General features: G+C 42.5%; 1 protein-coding gene across 1 annotated transcript in view; it reads right to left on the bottom strand.

Annotated features, from left to right (window-relative positions):
• Nucleotides 1-18,170, bottom strand: part of Gdap2 (ganglioside induced differentiation associated protein 2) — an 88,330-nt gene that overhangs the window by 5,244 nt on the left and 64,916 nt on the right. Inside the window, exons 7-10 of the mRNA XM_080281733.1 lie at nt 15,193-15,373; nt 11,929-12,082; nt 7,259-7,398; nt 6,179-6,284 (exon numbers count right to left, since the gene is read on the bottom strand). Of these exons, the coding sequence (XP_080137859.1) occupies nt 6,179-6,284; nt 7,259-7,398; nt 11,929-12,082; nt 15,193-15,373 (581 nt within the window). The remainder of the gene's footprint in view (nt 1-6,178; nt 6,285-7,258; nt 7,399-11,928; nt 12,083-15,192; nt 15,374-18,170) is intronic.

The following is an 18,170-nucleotide window of genomic DNA, read 5'->3' as shown; positions in this document are numbered from 1 at the left end:
CACCAAATCATCAGTATACAACATCTCCCACGGGAGTCCGTTTCTAAAGTCACATGAGAGGGCTTCAAGTACCATGATAAACAACATGGGACTCAAAACTGACCCCTGATGCACACCAACATTCATGGAAAATTCATCACTCAAATCTCCATTCACTCCAACCTGGGTGCGAGCACCCACATACATAGCCATAACCACCCTAACCAGCCACTCCTCCAAACCAAGCTTTCTCATTGCCCAATTCACCACCTCTCTAGGGATTCTGTCAAAGGCCTTTTCCAAATCAACAAAACAAAATACAGTTCCCTTCTCCTACCAATATATATTTCCTGAAGCTGTCGAACAATGAATATGGCATCAGTGGTCCCCCTGCCTGGCATAAACCCAAACTGTATCTCGTCAATATTCACTCTTTCTCTAATCATACCTTCTAAAACTCTCTCCATTACCTTCATTATCTGATCTAAAAGCTTTATACCTCTATAATTTCCTCTTTCCAGGGCATCACCCTTCCCATTATACACATTTACAATCACACTCTTCAGCCAATCATCTGGGACAACACACTCATAAATAATCATATTTATCAGGTCAGCGACTAACCTCACCCCTGTATCTCCTGAGGCCTTCAACATTTCGGCAGTCAACCCAGACACATCTGCTGCCTTCCCCACCTTCATCCTGCCTATTGCCTCACTCACAGTAGCAGCATCAATCAAAGGCCAAGGGCCAAACACTGGATCTGCTGGCTCCAAACCTTCCCTGTCCGAGTCAAACTCCTCATTCAACAAGCGACTATAATAGTCTCTCCATGCATCTTTAATATCCTCACTGTTCACCACTACCCTCTCTCATCAATTCCAGTCTCCCTCTATTCACTGTAACATCACACTGGAAGTCACCTTCATTCTCAATTACCATCTTTTCTACATTTACTTTCAACGCATGACGCTCACAAACACCAGCAAAACTTTGCATTAGTTTACCAAGTTCTTGTCCGGTACTTCCAAGGAGCACTGCATCATCAGCATACAACAACTGTGAGATATTCCATACATCACCATTCACTACCAACGCCATCCCTCTCTCCATTACTCGTGTTTTTACTTCTCAAATCACTCCATCCATATATACAGTATATTGAACAACTATGGGGCAACACAGGATTAGATGATGATCATGATCATGGTGATTGTGGATGATGCAGTGGGAGAAATGCCTAAGAGCTATAAAGTGATCATAATGTGCAATATGAATGGAAGAGTAAGCACTAATAATGACGATGACATAATGGACTGTAATGGAGTACCCAGAGAAAATGATAATGGGAAGCACCTGGAGGATATGTGTCATAAAAGGAGGTTGTGCATTTGTAACTCATATTTCAAACACAAAGATGCACATAAATATACATGGTACAGAGGGAACGAGGATCGTGTTGAAAGGAGCCCGACTGATTACATGCTCACAGAGAGGTCGATGCTAGGAATGGCTGCTGACACGAGGGCCGTGAGAGGACGATGTGGAGGTCTGTAAGATCATATGATTGTTGCATGCAATATCAAGTTGAGAGAAGTGAGGAGGACCAGGAGAGAAAGAAGCAGTCAGGGAGAAAGACTGAAAGTCAAGAAGCTGAGGATCAAAGAAATGGCGGATGAATACAGGACCAAAGTAGGGGAGGAATTCGAAGCAGTGAATTGGAATAAAATGGATCTAGACAGCCTGTGGAATGCACACAGGGATTGCTTAGTCAGGAATGCTAAAGCGGGATGTGGTGTGACAGGAGTAACAACAAAGAAGAAAGGTACGATGAGGTGTGATGAAGAGGTTAAGAGAGCAGTGGAGGAAAAGATAAAGAAGTGGCTAGTGTGATTACAGGACAGGGGTTCAACTGAAATAAGAACTGAAAATACTGAAAGCAAAAGGCATGTAAAGAGACTAGTGAAGAGGAAAAAGGAAGGAGGTAAATGATGATCTAGGAAGAAAAATGAATGCAAATTACTCTGAAAATAGGAAGTTAATATGGAAAGAGGTGCAGAAATGTAGAAGTGACAGCAGAAAGAAATGTGATGGTGTGAAGGATGTAAGTGGTAGATTATTAACCCATGGGGATGAAGTAAGATCCTGAAGGAAAGAATATTTTGAAAGCCTGATGACTGGGAATAGAGAGAGCAAAGCTGTTGTAAACATGATTGGTTTGGGGGATGTGCAGAGAAGGAATGCAGTGCCAGGAAACGTGAAACTCACACAGGTGAGAACGCTGTGAAGTGGCTGAAAAATGGGAAAGCAGCTGGGGTTGATGAGGTGTATGCAGAGATGATTAACTGTAGTCGAGAAAGCAGAATGAAATGCTTGTTGGAGATATGTAAGAAGGCGTGGATGAGTGAAACTGTGCAAGCTGAGTGGAAAAAGACTGTGATTGTACTTCTGCACAAAAATAAAGGTGAGCAAAGTGAGTGCAAGAATTATTGTGGCATAAATTTATTGAGAGAGGTAGGGAAGGTATATGGAGGGATTACTACAGAGAAAGTAAGAGAGATATCATAAGTCCTAGTGAGTGATGAACAGGGTGGCTTTAGGAGTGGCAGAGGATGTGTGGATCAAATATTTGCAGTGAGACAGATAGTAGATAAGGCTTGTAAGAAAGACTATAAGATGTTTAAGGCACTTATGGATCTGGAAAAAGCATATGACAAAGTAGACAGAGAAGGACTGTGGAAGGTTTTGAACATGTACAGTGTAGATGATAAGCTGCTAAGTGCCGTCAAGAGTTTTTATGATGGTAGTGTGGAATGTGTAAGGGTAAATGGGCATCTAAGTGAATGGTTCACGATCAGTGCGGGCAAGCAACAAGGTTGAGTGATGTCCCCATGGTTGTTCAATATATATAGGAATGGGATGATGAGAGATGTAAAAACACAAGTAAAGGAGAGAGGGATGGCATTAGTAATGAATGGTGATGGATGGAATATCTCAAATTTGTTCCTACGCACCTCTATAGGGCGACATAGGATTTGATGATGGATGGATGGATGTTGCATGCTGATGATGCAGTGCTACTTGCAAATACCGAACACGAACTTGGTGGACTAGTGTAGAGTTTTGCTGATGCCTGTGAGCGTTGTGCCTTGAGAGTAAATGTAGAAAAAAGTAAAGCGATGGTAACTGAGAGAGAAGGTGACTCCCAGTGTGATGTTACAGTGAATGGAGAGAGACTGAAACTGATGATAAGAGTTCAAATACGTGGGTACAGTGACAGAAAAGAGAGGAAAATGTGCATGAGAAGTGGAAAGTAGAGCGACACAAGGAAGGAAAGTAGCTGGTGCAATGATGGCCTTGATAAGAAACACAGGCGGGAGTGTTGCAGCTATGCGAGGCTTACATGAAGGAATGTTAGTGTCAACTTTAACATATGGGTATGAGGCTAAAGTGTGACATGAAAATGAATTGTCAAGAGTGAGAGCAGTAGATATGGGACTGCTGGGGAAAGTATGTGGAGTACAGAGGGTGGATAGGATATGAAATACTGTAATATGATTCGTGCAAGATGTGGAGTGAGGAAGTGTGTGGACACCAGAATACAGTCTATCTTATTACGGATAGAACGAATATTTAAAAGACCCATCCTTAACTGGCTCAAGAGGGACGTAGTCAGTTTTTGAAATGGTCAAAATTGGTGTTTTCAACCAATCTATTCCTATGAGAAATCATAACTGGACAATCTCTACTTGATGCAAAATGGGCAACTGACTGTGAATTTGAATTAGCATCTTGATGTCTTAAGGAAGAGCAGTTGATGCATTTGGGAGAATTTCTGTTACTACAATCCTTAGATTTATGGGCTCCAGCACAAAAGACACATTTAGGTTCATTTTCTAGAACATCTCTCAGATGTAAGACCAAAGTCCTGACAGAGATGACACTGTGTAACCCAGAATCTGTCAAAAGCGCGACATCTTGTAAGATCCACATAGATATAATTGCCCTGTTCTACAATGGAGGATCTCACCTCTGGTGACATCTTCAAGACAGCAGTTTTGGTGTCATTCTTTGTCCTTATGAAGAGAAGGTTGAGGGTACAACCTTGATCAACAAGCTTCTTAATTTTATTGTTTTTTCTCAGAATGTTTGGGATGATGTCAGAGTCACCCAAGGAAGAGGAACGGCCTGTCATGGTCATTTTTGGCAACATTTCCTTCGGCTCTGATATGCAAAAAGTGCCCTCAGAGCCAAAATGATCACTCAGCACCCCAGTTGCTTCACTTTTGGCCTCGGCTGATGGAAATTTCATTACTAGCCCACCAGCCTTGGTCTTAAGGCAGCTATGAACCGGTACGGAGTGAAGTACACCTCAGATGTCTTCTGGTCCCATTTGATTTGTCAGGGCATCAGAACCACTCTTTGGTTTCGCAATTCAGTACATGCTGACTATGAATGGCTTTCTAACCATGAGCACTGATCTCAATCACGCCCCCACGCAGATCGTTCCCTCCCCCCAGAGAGACCTGCGAACAGCATCCGCAAATGACTTGGCCTGATCTTGCGTGACAGCCATGGGTGATGACACCTTGGTCTCTAGTGCCTCCGATCTGTTTGAAATGTCTCTAATTGCCTGAACGATCGGCCCAATAACATCTTCAAATTCCTTCTTGGTTACGCTACTTCCTCCACCAGCCAAGACCTTGTCCACTGCTGCAACACATTGGTTACACAGCCAGCAAAAGCCCAGCTGGTGGCCCTTTTTCATAAATGGATAGTCGCTTGCATCCATATTTTCACAAGCTAAATGAACCCACTCGCTGCAGTAGGAGCACTTCAGTGCATGCACACTTTTTGCTACATACCTACTGCAGCGAGGGCACTGGTGTTCTTTGCTCATGGTAGAGAAGAACAAAAACAAACACAAAATGACAACAACAACAGCAAAAAGTATACACAATACTACCCAGGATAAACCCGGGTGCGCTGCCCCCGTTTGTGTCACCCTAATTTAGGAGAAAAAAAAGAAAACCGAAAAAACACAAAGAACAGAAATGGAAAAAACAGGGTGTCTGCGAGGTCACCACGAGCAGGTGGGGTACGACTTGACTACCATCCTAGGAAAGATAACCCAAACCGAGGTGCTGCAAAAGTGCTAAGATGGTACTGACAACTTTTCCCAATTCCAGCTTTATTGCAGCAGCAAATACGTCACTTAGGCAAGACCTCATTGGTTACAATATTGCCACTGCACAAAGCAGTGGATGTTGGAGTGGCCCTAATGAGAGAGGGGACCATTTGGAAACTCCCTGTACTGCTATTTGCAGATGATACTGTTTTGTTGAGATGAAGGGGTACTGCATGGCTTGGTGAATGAGTCTGGAAGTGTAAGAAACAGAAACTAATGGTGAATGTAAGGAAAAGTAAAGCTATGGTCCTCGACAGAAATGAAGTCACTGAATGTACAGTAAGGTTGGATGATGAGGAGATGGAAAATGTGAGTGCATTTAAGTACGTAGGTAATGTGATGAGTAAGGATGGAAATTTGGGAAAGGAAGTGATTGAGAGGGTACAACAAGGAAGAAAGGTTGCTGGTTCTTTGAAAGCAATGATAAGAAACAGGGAAGTGAGCACAGAAGTAAAATAGTCGCTGCATGACAGTATGATGATATACGGTATACAAATTATAACGTATGGAAGTGAAGCTTGTCAAGCTTGTACTGTACCTTATTGGAAAGACACATGTCAAGAGTGAGAGCAGTGGAAATTAGTTATCTGAGAGGAGAATGTGGAGTTACACAGAGAGGCAGACTGATAAATGAAGAAGTAAAGGAGCATTGTAGTGTGGATGTGATGGAAAGCATTAGATGAAATACACTGAGGTGGTTTGGCCATGTGGAAAGGATGGAGAGTGAGAGACTAATAAGAAGCGTGTATGTGAGTGAGGTGGAGGAGAGGAGAGAGAGGGGGAGGCCAAGGATGAGATGGAGGGATGGAGTGGAGAGGGGGTTTGAGCTGGGGGTACAACAGTGAAGTGGTGGGGGAGAGGGCGACATGGAGGCAATTTGTTTGTGGCCACCCCTTACAGGATTAAGGCATTTGGCAACAGATACATAGATAAATCTACCTACCTACCTATGTACAAACAGATACAGTACCTACCAACTTAGACTTCCTAACCATCAATTGTGCAGCTCACCTTGTGCTTAATCTGTGGTGCCATGAAAGTCGTAAACCACCAGGTCATAATCTTGGTCCAAAGAGTTGGATGTACAATATAGAAGGCCTTCAGATTCTTCTTGTACCTAAGACATAGCAACAATTAAATTTCTCAAAATCACTGCTCTCCATCATGAACATCACATCACAAAGAATCATCATCATTATCAACAACAACCTATCTCTTTTTTCTAACCACAGGTGGGGTGATATAGGGTAAAGAAAGCACGTAAAAGAAAAACACAGCATACTCAATGAAAATGGATTGCACATTCATTTTCTCAGAAAGAAACAATAATATAAATGAAGGTTAGTCATCATCATCAACCTAATTCAGTGGATGATGCAGAATGCCTTCAGGTCCCTGTACCTGATGCAGTAACAACAATCTGATTACTATACTACTTGTGTTAGTTGTGGCCTGGCTTATATGAACATGAACCCAGTGAACCACAGATTAAACAGCCTTTCTCCAAAAGTCCATAATCTTCCATTAAGGAAATAGGATGGGAGCTACGGGAATCATATAACCAACCACAGATTAAACAGCCTTTCCCCAAAAGTTCATAATCTTCCATTAAGGAAATAGGATGGGAGCTACGGGAACCAAGCAGCACAACAGTTTGGTTATATTGGAGCCACCACATGAAGGCATCCCCCTCCACCATTTTACAATTTACTGTACTGTATTTTTAACAATCACCATTACTCTTCCACAGATCACACCACTATGAAACAAAGTTAATCAATAACTCAAATAATTCAATGTTTCCTCTTAAGGAATCCTTGTACTGAGGATGGCCATGAAACAGCAAATGCTTTCTTTGACATGGAAGATAAAACCATGAGCCTTCCATGTTATTACTTACCAACAGCTGCTCCAAGCTTCTGGAAAAAGAGTCTCAAAAGTGTAATTAAATTTTGTTACAATATGATTCTCAGCTCAGATTTTGATTCTGTTGCCTTGTGACTAAGTTTCCTGCCTAAGAGTGATGACTCTGTGGTTAGCGCGCACACTTCACTCTCATGACAAGGGAAAATGATGGGGGGGGGGGCTTACTTGTATTCAAGAACATCGTAGACTTGTCGTATCCAGGTAAGTGAGGGATGGTTGCAGGTGTCAGTGATGGTGTGGAAGTAGATGATGACATAGTCACCTCTCACCAATGGGTCCAGTAGATAGATCAGGTACAGCAGTGCCTGCAGAAATAAATGGTCAGGTGCAACATAGAACTGCCTTAATCCCAGATGGGGTGGCCACAAATGAGATGACTCAGTGTCACCCTCTTCTCAGACATTGGACGGCCCTACCTTCAACTCACACCACCCTCATTCATATAACACCTCATTCTCAGTCTTCCTGGTTCCACCCTCCCTTTTCACCTCACTCATATTTTCCTAGTCATTCTCACATTCTCCATTCTCTCCACGTGGCTAAACATCTCAGGGAACTTCTCCTAGCACTTTCCAGCAAATCCACATGAATACCACAATGCTCCTGAATGTGATTTTTTTTCTAAGTCTGTGACTCTGGGTGAAAGATATGTTGGACCATTGCCTGTCCATTTAAAATGATCATGTATCCTCACAAAAACTCTACATACAGTAAACTTCCACTTTACTGAACCCTAATATATCGAACATTGGATTCACTGAACACCTCTGAGCCCACAGAACTTTTTTCGGCTATACCAGGGAGCTGTAGACAGAGGCATTAATGAACAGTACAGAGCCCTCAAGAACAACCTCTTGAGAGTTACTGATGTAATATGTGGTTGGACTAAAGGCCCACCAAGACATAAAGTAACTTGGTGGTGGGATATGGGTGTAGAAGCTGCAGTTAGGGAAAAAAGAAGGCTTTTCCAGGAATGGAAGAAGGGTGGTAACAAGGAGGAATACTTGGCTGCCAAGCGTAGGGCTAGAAGAGAGGGTATACAATGCGAAGTATGAGTCACAGAGACTTTTACTTGATAACCTAAATCATAGGGAAAGGAAAAAAAGATATTTAAGGTGGCAAATCAGATGAAGAGGGATAATCGGGATATTATAGGTGAGCAATGTGTGAAGAATGATGAAGAAAGGGTAGTGGCGAACAGTGGGGATATTAGAGATGCATGGAGAGAGCATTATAACCAGTTGTTGAATGAAGAGTTTGACTTGAACAGGGAAGGTTTGGGGCCAGCAGATCCAGTGTTTGACCCCTGGCCTATGATTGATGCTGCTACTGTGAGCACGGCAATAGGCAGGATGCAAGTGGGGAAGACAGCAGGTGTGTCTGGGTTCAATGCTGAAATGTTGAAGGCCTCAGGAGATACTTGAGTGAAGTTACTTACTGACTTGATAAATAGGATTATATATGTGTGTGTTGTTCCAGATGATCGGCTGATGAGTTTGATTGTAAATGAGTACAATGGGAAGGGTGATGCCCTGGAAAGAGGAAAATTATAGAGGCATAAAGCTTTTGGACCAGAAAATGAAGATAATAGAGTCCTAGAAGGTATGACTAAAGAAAGTGTGAACACTGGTGAGATGCAGTTTGAGTTTATGCCAGGCAAAGGTACCACTGATGCCATATTTATTGTGTGACAGCTTCAGGAAAAACATACAAGAAAGAAATGGGATCTATACTTTCTTTCTGTTGACTTGGAGAAGGCCTCTGACATAGTCCTGGGGGAGGTGATGATGTGGGCAATAAGAAAGCCTGGAATGGAGGAGTGGTTGTTAGGGTGATTATGGCAATGTATGTGGGTGCTCACACCCATGTAAGAGTGAATGGAGATTCAAGTTATAAGTTTTTTGTGAATGTTGGTGTGCATCATGGGGTCAGTCTTCAGTCCCTTGTTGTTTATCATGGTACTTGAAGCCCTCTCACATGATTTCAGAAAAGGACCCCCGTGGGAGACATCGTATGCAGATGATTTGGTGTTGACTGCAGAGAGTGAAAGGGAGACAAAGGAAAGATTAAGGAAGTGAAGAGATGGTACGGGACACAAGGGCTTGAGAATAAACATAGATAAAGCAAAGGTGATGGTATCAAGGGCTGATGGCAGTACTGTCAAAGAAGAGGGAAAGTGGCTATGAGCGATTTGCCACAAGGGCATGGGAAGCAATTCCATCTTGTGCAGTGTCTGCGATAAGTGGCTGCACAAGAGATGTCATGGTATTAGAGGTAGACTGCAGGATAATGCTGATTTCACGTGTGCAGTGTGTTGGGAACAGCACGTGGAGTTTGTCAGATGTGCAAGGATTGATCTTGCTGGTGAGTCTCTCAAGTGCATGGAAGAATTTTGTCTGGGAGACATGTTACGTACTGGAGGTAGGGCCAGCAAGGAGGGGGACCATAAATGCCCCCACCATCCACCTCTCTCCCGGTGACAACTCAACGAGCTGCCTGGAACCACTGTCAGACTCACTTCTTCATTTCTCCAACATTCTTGGCCTTTCCTCTAACCTTCCCTCTGTTGAGCACCACCTCTCCTCTAAACCTCACCTTCTCTTCTTAACTGAGACTCAGCTGTCTGAGGAAACTGATAGCAAACCCTTTTCTGTATCCTCCTACTTTCTCTATGCTCATTTCAAAGCCAAAGGTGGGTGTTGTGTATATGTATGCAACGACTTATCTTACTCTTGTGTTCCCGAACATGAGTTTTGAATTCTCTACTCTCTGGCTTCAGCTTTCCTGTCAATCTCTGACTATGTATATCAGTGCTGTTTACTTATCCCCTAATTCTACTGACTATGAAAAATTCTTTGACTATCTTACTTTTATGATGGAACACATTCTATCCACTTCTCCATTCTCTGAAATCTCCATTTTTGGAGATTTCAGTGTTCACCACCAAGTTTGGCTCTCCTCTCCTTTCACTGATTCACCTGGTGAACAAGCCTACATCTTTTCTATCCTTAATGACCTAGAGCAGCTTGTACAGCACCCTACCCATCTCCCTGACCACCTTGGAGAGAGCTCCCACATACCTAACCTCTTCCTTACAACTAATCCTTCTGCTTACACTGTTAATCCTTCCTCTCCGTTGGGCTCCTCCGATCACAACCTTATTACCTTAAGCTGTCCTATCGTTCTGGTATGGCCTGTGGACCCTCCAAAGAAATGTTGATTGTGGCAATTTGGAGCCGCTGATTGGGAGGCCCTCAGGCAGTACTTCCTTGATTTTTCTTGGATTGATTATTGCTTCCACAGCCAGGAGCCATCTGAGTGTGCCTTGCGCATTACGGAGGTTATTCTCTCGGGCATGAAAGCATATATTCCTTTCCCATATCCTTTGACTAATGCAAGAATGCCATGGTTTAGTCATGCTTGTTCTAATGCTGTCCACAACAAGGAGAGGACCTATAAAAGGTGCAGGAGCCAACCCAGCCCTGAATCACAGCTTTTTCATGTTTCTGCCTAGAACAGTGCTAAGTCTGTTCTTCACTCTGCTAAAAATAATTTCAACCTTACTAAAAGCTCTCAGCTCTCCAACTCAAATTCTTCCCGCTCCTTCTGGCACCTTGCCAAAAACCTTTCTAACAACTTTACCTCATCATCCTTTCCTCCTCTTTTCTACTCTGATGGCTATGTAGCTACTTCTTCTACTGATAAAGATCTCTTTCTCCTCCAATTCCACCTTGGACGATTCCAGTGTTGTTCCTCCATCACTTCCCTCCTCTGACTTCCTCATGGCTGACATTAAAATTTCTTCAGCTGATGTATTTTCTGCCATCGCTGGCCTCAATTCTAACAAGTCATATGAGCCTGATGGAGTCCCTCCTGTTGTCCTAAAGAACTGTGCTTCTGTGCTTACACCATGCCTAGGTAAACTCTTTCATCTTTGTCTATCAACATGTACCATTCCCTCTTGCTTGAAGTCTTCTCTCATTCAGCCAGTTGCCATCACTGGCCTGTTCTAACAAACCATATGGGCCTGATGGGGTCCCTCCTGTTGTCCTCAAGAACTGTGCTTCTGTGCTTACACCCAGCCTAGGTAAACTCTTTTGTCTTTGTCTATCAACTTCCACCATTCCTTCTTGCTGGAAGTCTGCTCTCATTCAACCAATCCCAAAGAAGGGTGACCATTCCCAACCCTCTAACTATCACCAAATTGCTTTAACATCCTGCGTCTCAAAAGTTTTCAAGTCAATTCTTAACAACAAAATATTAAAGCATCTTTCCTATCATAACCTTCTTTCTGATCATCAGTATGGGTTCCGTCAGGGACGCTCCACTGGCGATCTTCTCAACTATCTTTCAAACACCTAGTTATCCTCCTTTTGGTACTTCGGCGAAAGCTTTGCCAATGCACTTGACATCTCCAAGGCTTTCGATCAAGTCTGGCACAAATCTTTAATTTCCAAACTGTCCTCTTATGGCTTCTATCCTTCTATCTGTGCCTTCACCTCTAGCAGACAGTTGAAGGTAGAGGTATTAAGAGAGTATGCTGGCCTACTCTCCGTGTAAATGAAAGCACTGAAAATGTTCAGCAAAGGTGATACTGTACTGTGGTCATTGTTCTCCTTGATATATCTAGGAGACACCACTAGGTGTCTGAATTCCCACCTGGGGGGCTGCCATCATATTTATCAAACTTTGGGTTTATCAAACCAAACTTCCCCCAAATTAGTTCAATAAAGCAAGAGTCTATTGTATATGGTTAGGTTACTGAATATGGGCATTGTACTTTATGAACAATAAAGAATCACACATTCGATTCTTATAACACTAAATTCTAGTACCTTATCCAAGTTGATCTCAGTGAATTTAAACCACTTGCCAATGAAGATAACAACGGGCCGGCCCAGCTTGTCAGTGCCACACTGGTAGAGACACCCGATGCCCGACACCTCACTCAAGTCCTCACTCTTGGCACGACGCAGCAGACGTTCGTATCTGTGAATCCAAAAACAGTATGTACATTCAACCCCGTCAATCCAAATCCAATACTGCATTACAGTATATTAATACTATGTACAGACCACAACCATATTCTACTGTTAGTCTGTTGTTATCAGCAGTCAACATGGACAGATGGCAATTTCAGGTCACGTTATAGTGAAGAATATCACATAAAACATGGAAATACATATTTTTATTTCATTCATCATCCAATCCTACGAAAGAATCCCATGAGAAGCATAGGAGCCCGGAGAAAGACAAGTTGGTCCTGACATTTACGATGAGAGTGACCAGCCGCACTCATCCCTGAGTGGCATTACAGTATGTGGGCAACACACCCCAATCACCCCTTGGATATAAACCGTCATTCAATCCGACTGGAGCACTGTAATTACCCATTAAACCACCAGGCGCCAAAATTTGGTTATATGGTTACCACCCAGCGTAGTAAATGGTTTCCTGGTGTACAGGAAACCATTTGGCGTGTAGCTCAGTGTAGAGTCACCCACAGGCAGAAGGCAGAGGAATGAATGAAGGAATGAAAGACAGAAGTTGCAGTATAAAGTCACCCGTAGGCAGAAGGACGAGGAAAGAATGAAAAAAAGAAAGACAAAAGAGGATGGAAGGAGAGAAGGATGGAGGAGAGGAAAGGGCAGACACCCAAGAACAGGATTACATTGAGTGAGAGGATGGTGAGCATCTCCACCTACCACAAACACTTACTCAATCTCTTACAACCAGTATCCTTATTACCCACTATCCCTAACTCCCTAACTCGCATTCCTACTCAACCACTCCTCTATCCCTAACTCCAATTCCTATTCAATCACTCTTCTCTACCCAACTCCAGTTCCTGTTCAACCACTCCTCTATCACAAAATCAACATCACCACCACCATTCCCCTCCCCCCCCCCTCATCAACCACAATGACCATGCTCCTCCTCCATCTTCTTCCCAAACTCTTTCACCAGCTTTGAAAACTTCTCTCCCTTCTCAACACGATGAATGAGCTCCAAATGTTGACTATACGACAACGGAGGCAGCTTCTTGACGCCATACTGCTTAGAGCGCTTCATCGGGGGGTCGGGAGGGGCCATGGCAAGTAGGAGGCAGGGGAAAGTTGCACAAAAAAGGCAGGTAGCTCTCGTACTCCACGGTGACGGTCTGTAGTGTGCGGACTGGCGGGACAGGAACAACAACATGGCAGCATTAGTATGCATACTTGCCACCAGGGACATGTTGTGATTGGTTGTTGGGTTGCGATTTTCAGTTTGAATGCCGTGGTTTACGGTTCTCCTCGGAAAAGGCCCACTTTGGTGCCTAGGTCCACGATTTTCGTGACTTAACGGTGATTTAAGGTTGGCAACAGTCTGACGGCCACTTAGCCGTGATTTATGAACACGTGATTTACGAGGACTGAGTGTACATGCTTTCTTCTTTTGTGCCACAGCTTGTCACACCTCTTCACCTCACCATGCTATTCCTTGCACCTTTCATCTTCTCTTCAACCCATACACCACCTCACGTGCTGCACAGATTTCTTCTGTGAATATCTTGCACATACCTTCCATTTCCCCCATCTGCTCCAAATCATATTTACTCGTTCACTCCTCCTCTTCTCATTTATATTCTGACTTTTTCCTATCCTCTTGCAACCTTTCTACCCTCCTTGTATGGGCTACTTCCTCCTGTCCTTCCTTCCTTCTATTCCTCCACTGCATTTGAACCTTTACTTTCACCACCACGAAGTGGTGGTCAGAAAGTCCACTTCGCCAACCTCTATATGCTCTTGTACCCATTACACACCTTCTCATTCTGTCATCCACATACAAAATATCAATCATTGCCTTCCATTCACTCAGTTTACCACATACCCATGTCAACACTCGCCACATGCACCTATGGATCATTTTGTGCCTAAAGAGGGTATTGGCTATCACCAACCCCCTCCCTGCACAAATGTCCACAAGAGCACTGCCATTCTCATCCACCTCTGCAGGCACACCCTATTCATCAACTACTCCATCCACCTTCACATTCCCTACTTTTCCATTCATATCTTGAATCAAAATCACTCTTTCATTCCTTTCAAACTTTTCCATGCACGCTTTCACATTTGTCCAGAACTCTTCCTTTGCTCTACTTGCACGATCTTGCACTGGTATGTACATACTTACAGTAGCCCACATACACAGTACTACTTTCAATCTTACCCACACAATCCTGCCAACTGATCCATATTCTCTTACATTCTCCTTCCATCTCTTGCACCTAACAATACATACTCTCTCTCTTTGGCCCTCTCATTTTCAACCACTCCTGCTCATATACCCCATCCATACTCCCATTCTCTCACACTCTCACCTCTCAATTTAGTCTCAGTTAATCCACATAATTATGTCCACTTTTGCACTCTCATGCACCTGGACAATCTCTCTCTCTCTCTCTCTCACATCATTCACACCCCTTACATTCTATGTCACAATCCTTACCATGCCTTTTGTTCGATCATCTGTCGCCACCCGTTGGTAAGTCCTGGTCTGAAGTTTCTTATTTGTATTTTTAGTTAGTTGTTTTCCAGGGAGGGGCACAAACCCTCCGCCAAGCCACTTGCTGGTACTTGGGGAACATGTGTTGGTTGGATATAAGGTTACTACCCTGTGAGGTAAATTATTTCCTGGTTTACAGGAAATCATTTGGCTTGCCACTCATTGTAGAGCTACCTTCAAATATAGTACTCCTACACTAAAAAGAAATTTCCAACTCAAATAAGCTGGTAGCTATTTCGTTTCAATGCACTTCACTTGTCGCCTGAACTCAACACCACACTACTGTTTCATCACTGACACTGACACACCTGAAAGTGATGAATTCAAAGGCCAACATGAACAAACAAATGACTAAGCCTGCATGTCAGTGATCATACAAGCAAAAACCGATTATACATCAAATAGTGTGGCTTCTTACAGGAATATAATGGTCATTTAAGCAAAAATGTTATTGTATTGCGATTAAAGGTCCTAAGTTTTCTGTCACCATGTGAGCAATTCATGGTATACCACTTCTTCTTATTATGAGGGTCTGCACTCTCTCTCTCTCTCACCTCTGCTTGTGCTGTAGATCTGAGGTGAGAGACGCAGTGGTGGGGTCGGCTGTGGCATATGCCGGCTGTCCACCCAGCAGCCTCTGTTTATCCACGTCCTCTTCCATACGTGTAAAGGCATGTGTCCCCACTGTCTCCCCAGGCTGGAGCTGCCATGCTAGCTCTGCCGAGTCATCCAGGTCTGTTGAGTGAAAGCACATGGTTTATGTTGGGACAATTTTAAGTTTTCTAAGAACATCATCCTTCTTAATGCAAGTGGTAGCAGTAGTAGTACCAGCAGCAGCAGCAGTAGTAGTATAGTGGTGGCAGTAGTAGTAGTTGAAGTATAGCTGTTGTAGTATTAGCAGTAGTAGTAGTGTTGCAGACTGCAGTATAGTAGTAGCAGTAATAGTACCAGTAGTAGTAGTAGTAGTAGTAGTGGAAGTAGTAGTAGTAGTAGTAGTAGTAGTAGTAGTAGTAGTAGTAGTAGTAGTAGTAGTAGTAGTAGTAGTTGTTGTTGTTGTTGTAGTAGTAGTACTGTAGTTGTAATAGTAGTAGTAGTAGTAGTTGCAACCCTAGGCTCATCTGAATGTGAACCCGGTGGAATGAAAGCAGAAGTTGCTCCTCTCCTGCACCCCACTACCCTCTTTTTGAGGAACAGAGAGGGAGGTGAGACATGCTTACATGGTCAGGTAGCAGAGCCAACTGGTTATATTAGTGCTACCGTGAGAAGGTCTCTCTCTCCAACAAGAATGAACAAAAATATACGTCACCAGAGCACAGAGGCTAATCTGACCCATATTTTCATCCTTTTGCAGCTTATTTCACAGAGTCAAGGGGAAGCAAAAAGACAACACTAAAGCTCTAAATCCTCTCCATAACTAGTAGGCTATCATTTTTCAGCGATAATCTACTGTTACAGCTCACAATTCAAGTTGGAGAGATGACAAGTTTAGGCCGTTAAAATGAGAAGAGTATCCTACATGGTATGCTAAGTTTAAAAACATGCAAACCACTGTGGGGTAATGCTGTACATTACTAAACAAGTGGATGATGGGGTGGGCAGATAGGGCTAAGGTGGGTCAACTGCAACTTTTCAAAGCACTATAGTCTTTTCATGTTAACTTGGCCAAAAACTACCATCTTCTCATCTTGAATGTTGAGTTGTATCAACTGAACAACACTACAATATGGCGTTCATCGAGAAATACTACAGAAAGGATAGAGGGCCATAGGTTTGTCTTATTTTGCCACTGAAACAAGTTACAAAAGGATAAATATCTATGGTAAGTCCAGTTTAGGTAAAGAGGGATAAAATTATCCATCCCATTATTTCCTCAGCATCCATGATCCTCCTGTGGTATTATGTGATGCTGTTACTATGGTAATCAGAAAAACAGTAATATTAATACATCATCACAATCATCATCTGGACCTCCTTTCCCATCCTACAGTAGGGTCGGATGAGGAGTAGCAACGTCCAGACAGCCCAAATTTGCCCAATCCAATGGTCCACACTTCAATGGTCCACGCTTCAGTTCACTCACTATGCAAACCCCTGGAATCCTGACTCAATCTAATATGCCAAAAACATTCACCACGCTCTGTAGCTTCACATAAACGTATCCGATAGAGTCAAAATTAATACACAAGTAAATAATTATACATGATAAATACTAGAATCAATCCTGAGTGTGCTCCAACAAACATTATTAGAGATACAATCAGGCCTCCACATTCACTGGTTCGGTATTTGCAGTCTTAATTATTCAAAAGTTCATAATCTCAAAATTCACTTCACACAAGTATACTGTAAAGTTTGACAATGCCTTGAGGATCTTTAAAGGGTTTTTAGGCCATGAGATAGTTAAATTAAGACTCCAAGAGGCATTTTAGTGGGGCACCAATAGCTAATTACTTGCAGATTTTCAAAATTACAGTAACAGGCATGTTTATATCCCAGATGACGGAGAGGACTAACTGTACTGCTACCGTAGTCAGTTTACTTTAGTCTACATTATAATTAACTCCTTCAATCAGATGACATATTATTATTTCCATTAGATCCTAAAATTTTTATTCTGCTGAGGACAGACCTCTTGCACTGATGATAGTGGCAGTTCTATCTGACTTCTGCAGTTTATAAGTCTCTCTAAATTGATTATATTAATTTGGTTGTGGCAATAATGCGGCAGAATATACTGTAAGTAACTCAGAGTGAAGTGGCTAGACCATTGTGGATTCTTGGATGATGATGTGAACAGTATTTATAATGAAAATAACTATGAATTAATTTGGTAATACTGGTATTTAATGATAAAACACGTGATACTGTGATACAGCTTTTGTATATACGAACATAAAACAGACTAATAAAAACACCCTGACAATAAAACATGGACATGAAGATAAAGTATGCCCATACAAATAGTAAGCATGTCTGTGGGAAGGAAAGCAAGTGAATAAACGAACAGACTACAGTAGTTAGTAAGGTAAAATAAATTAACAAAAGACAGATGCTAAGTAAATATTAGAGACCAATTAAGTTTAACATACTGAAGTCCCAAGTTAACAAACTGTAATAATCAATCAGCTGATGCTTTGCTTTATCTTAATGGAGTCTCTATACAATACTGTAATTGGCCATGCAACAGCTGATATTTTCTATGAAACAGAAGTTAAATCAATTGTCACAATCAGCTAATTTCTTCCCAGTAGCAGTAGCTAGCAACTATTCAAAAAATAAATTAGATGTGAAATAAAATCTCTGATAACAAATATTAAGCGTGAACTCAGACTTTATGTACCGGTATTTGTTGCTGAATGATTACTGCTTGAAAGTAATGACTGTGTGGCCAATTATCACATTTGTGGATGGGTTTCACTCTCATCATACAGTCAGTTTGTTTTCACCTGAGCAAGACCTCTAATCTTTTCTAGCTCAGGTGAAGGATGCACTGAGTCAGGGTGGAGGGCTGATCTGACTAACAACAAAGAAC

The sequence above is a fragment of the Coenobita brevimanus genome, chromosome 90 (genome assembly GCF_032717465.1).
Source record: "Coenobita brevimanus isolate Jiangsu-jjx chromosome 90, ASM3271746v2, whole genome shotgun sequence".
NCBI classification, from domain to species: Eukaryota; Metazoa; Arthropoda; class Malacostraca; order Decapoda; family Coenobitidae; genus Coenobita; species Coenobita brevimanus.
This window is presented reverse-complemented; position numbering and strand designations above follow the sequence as displayed.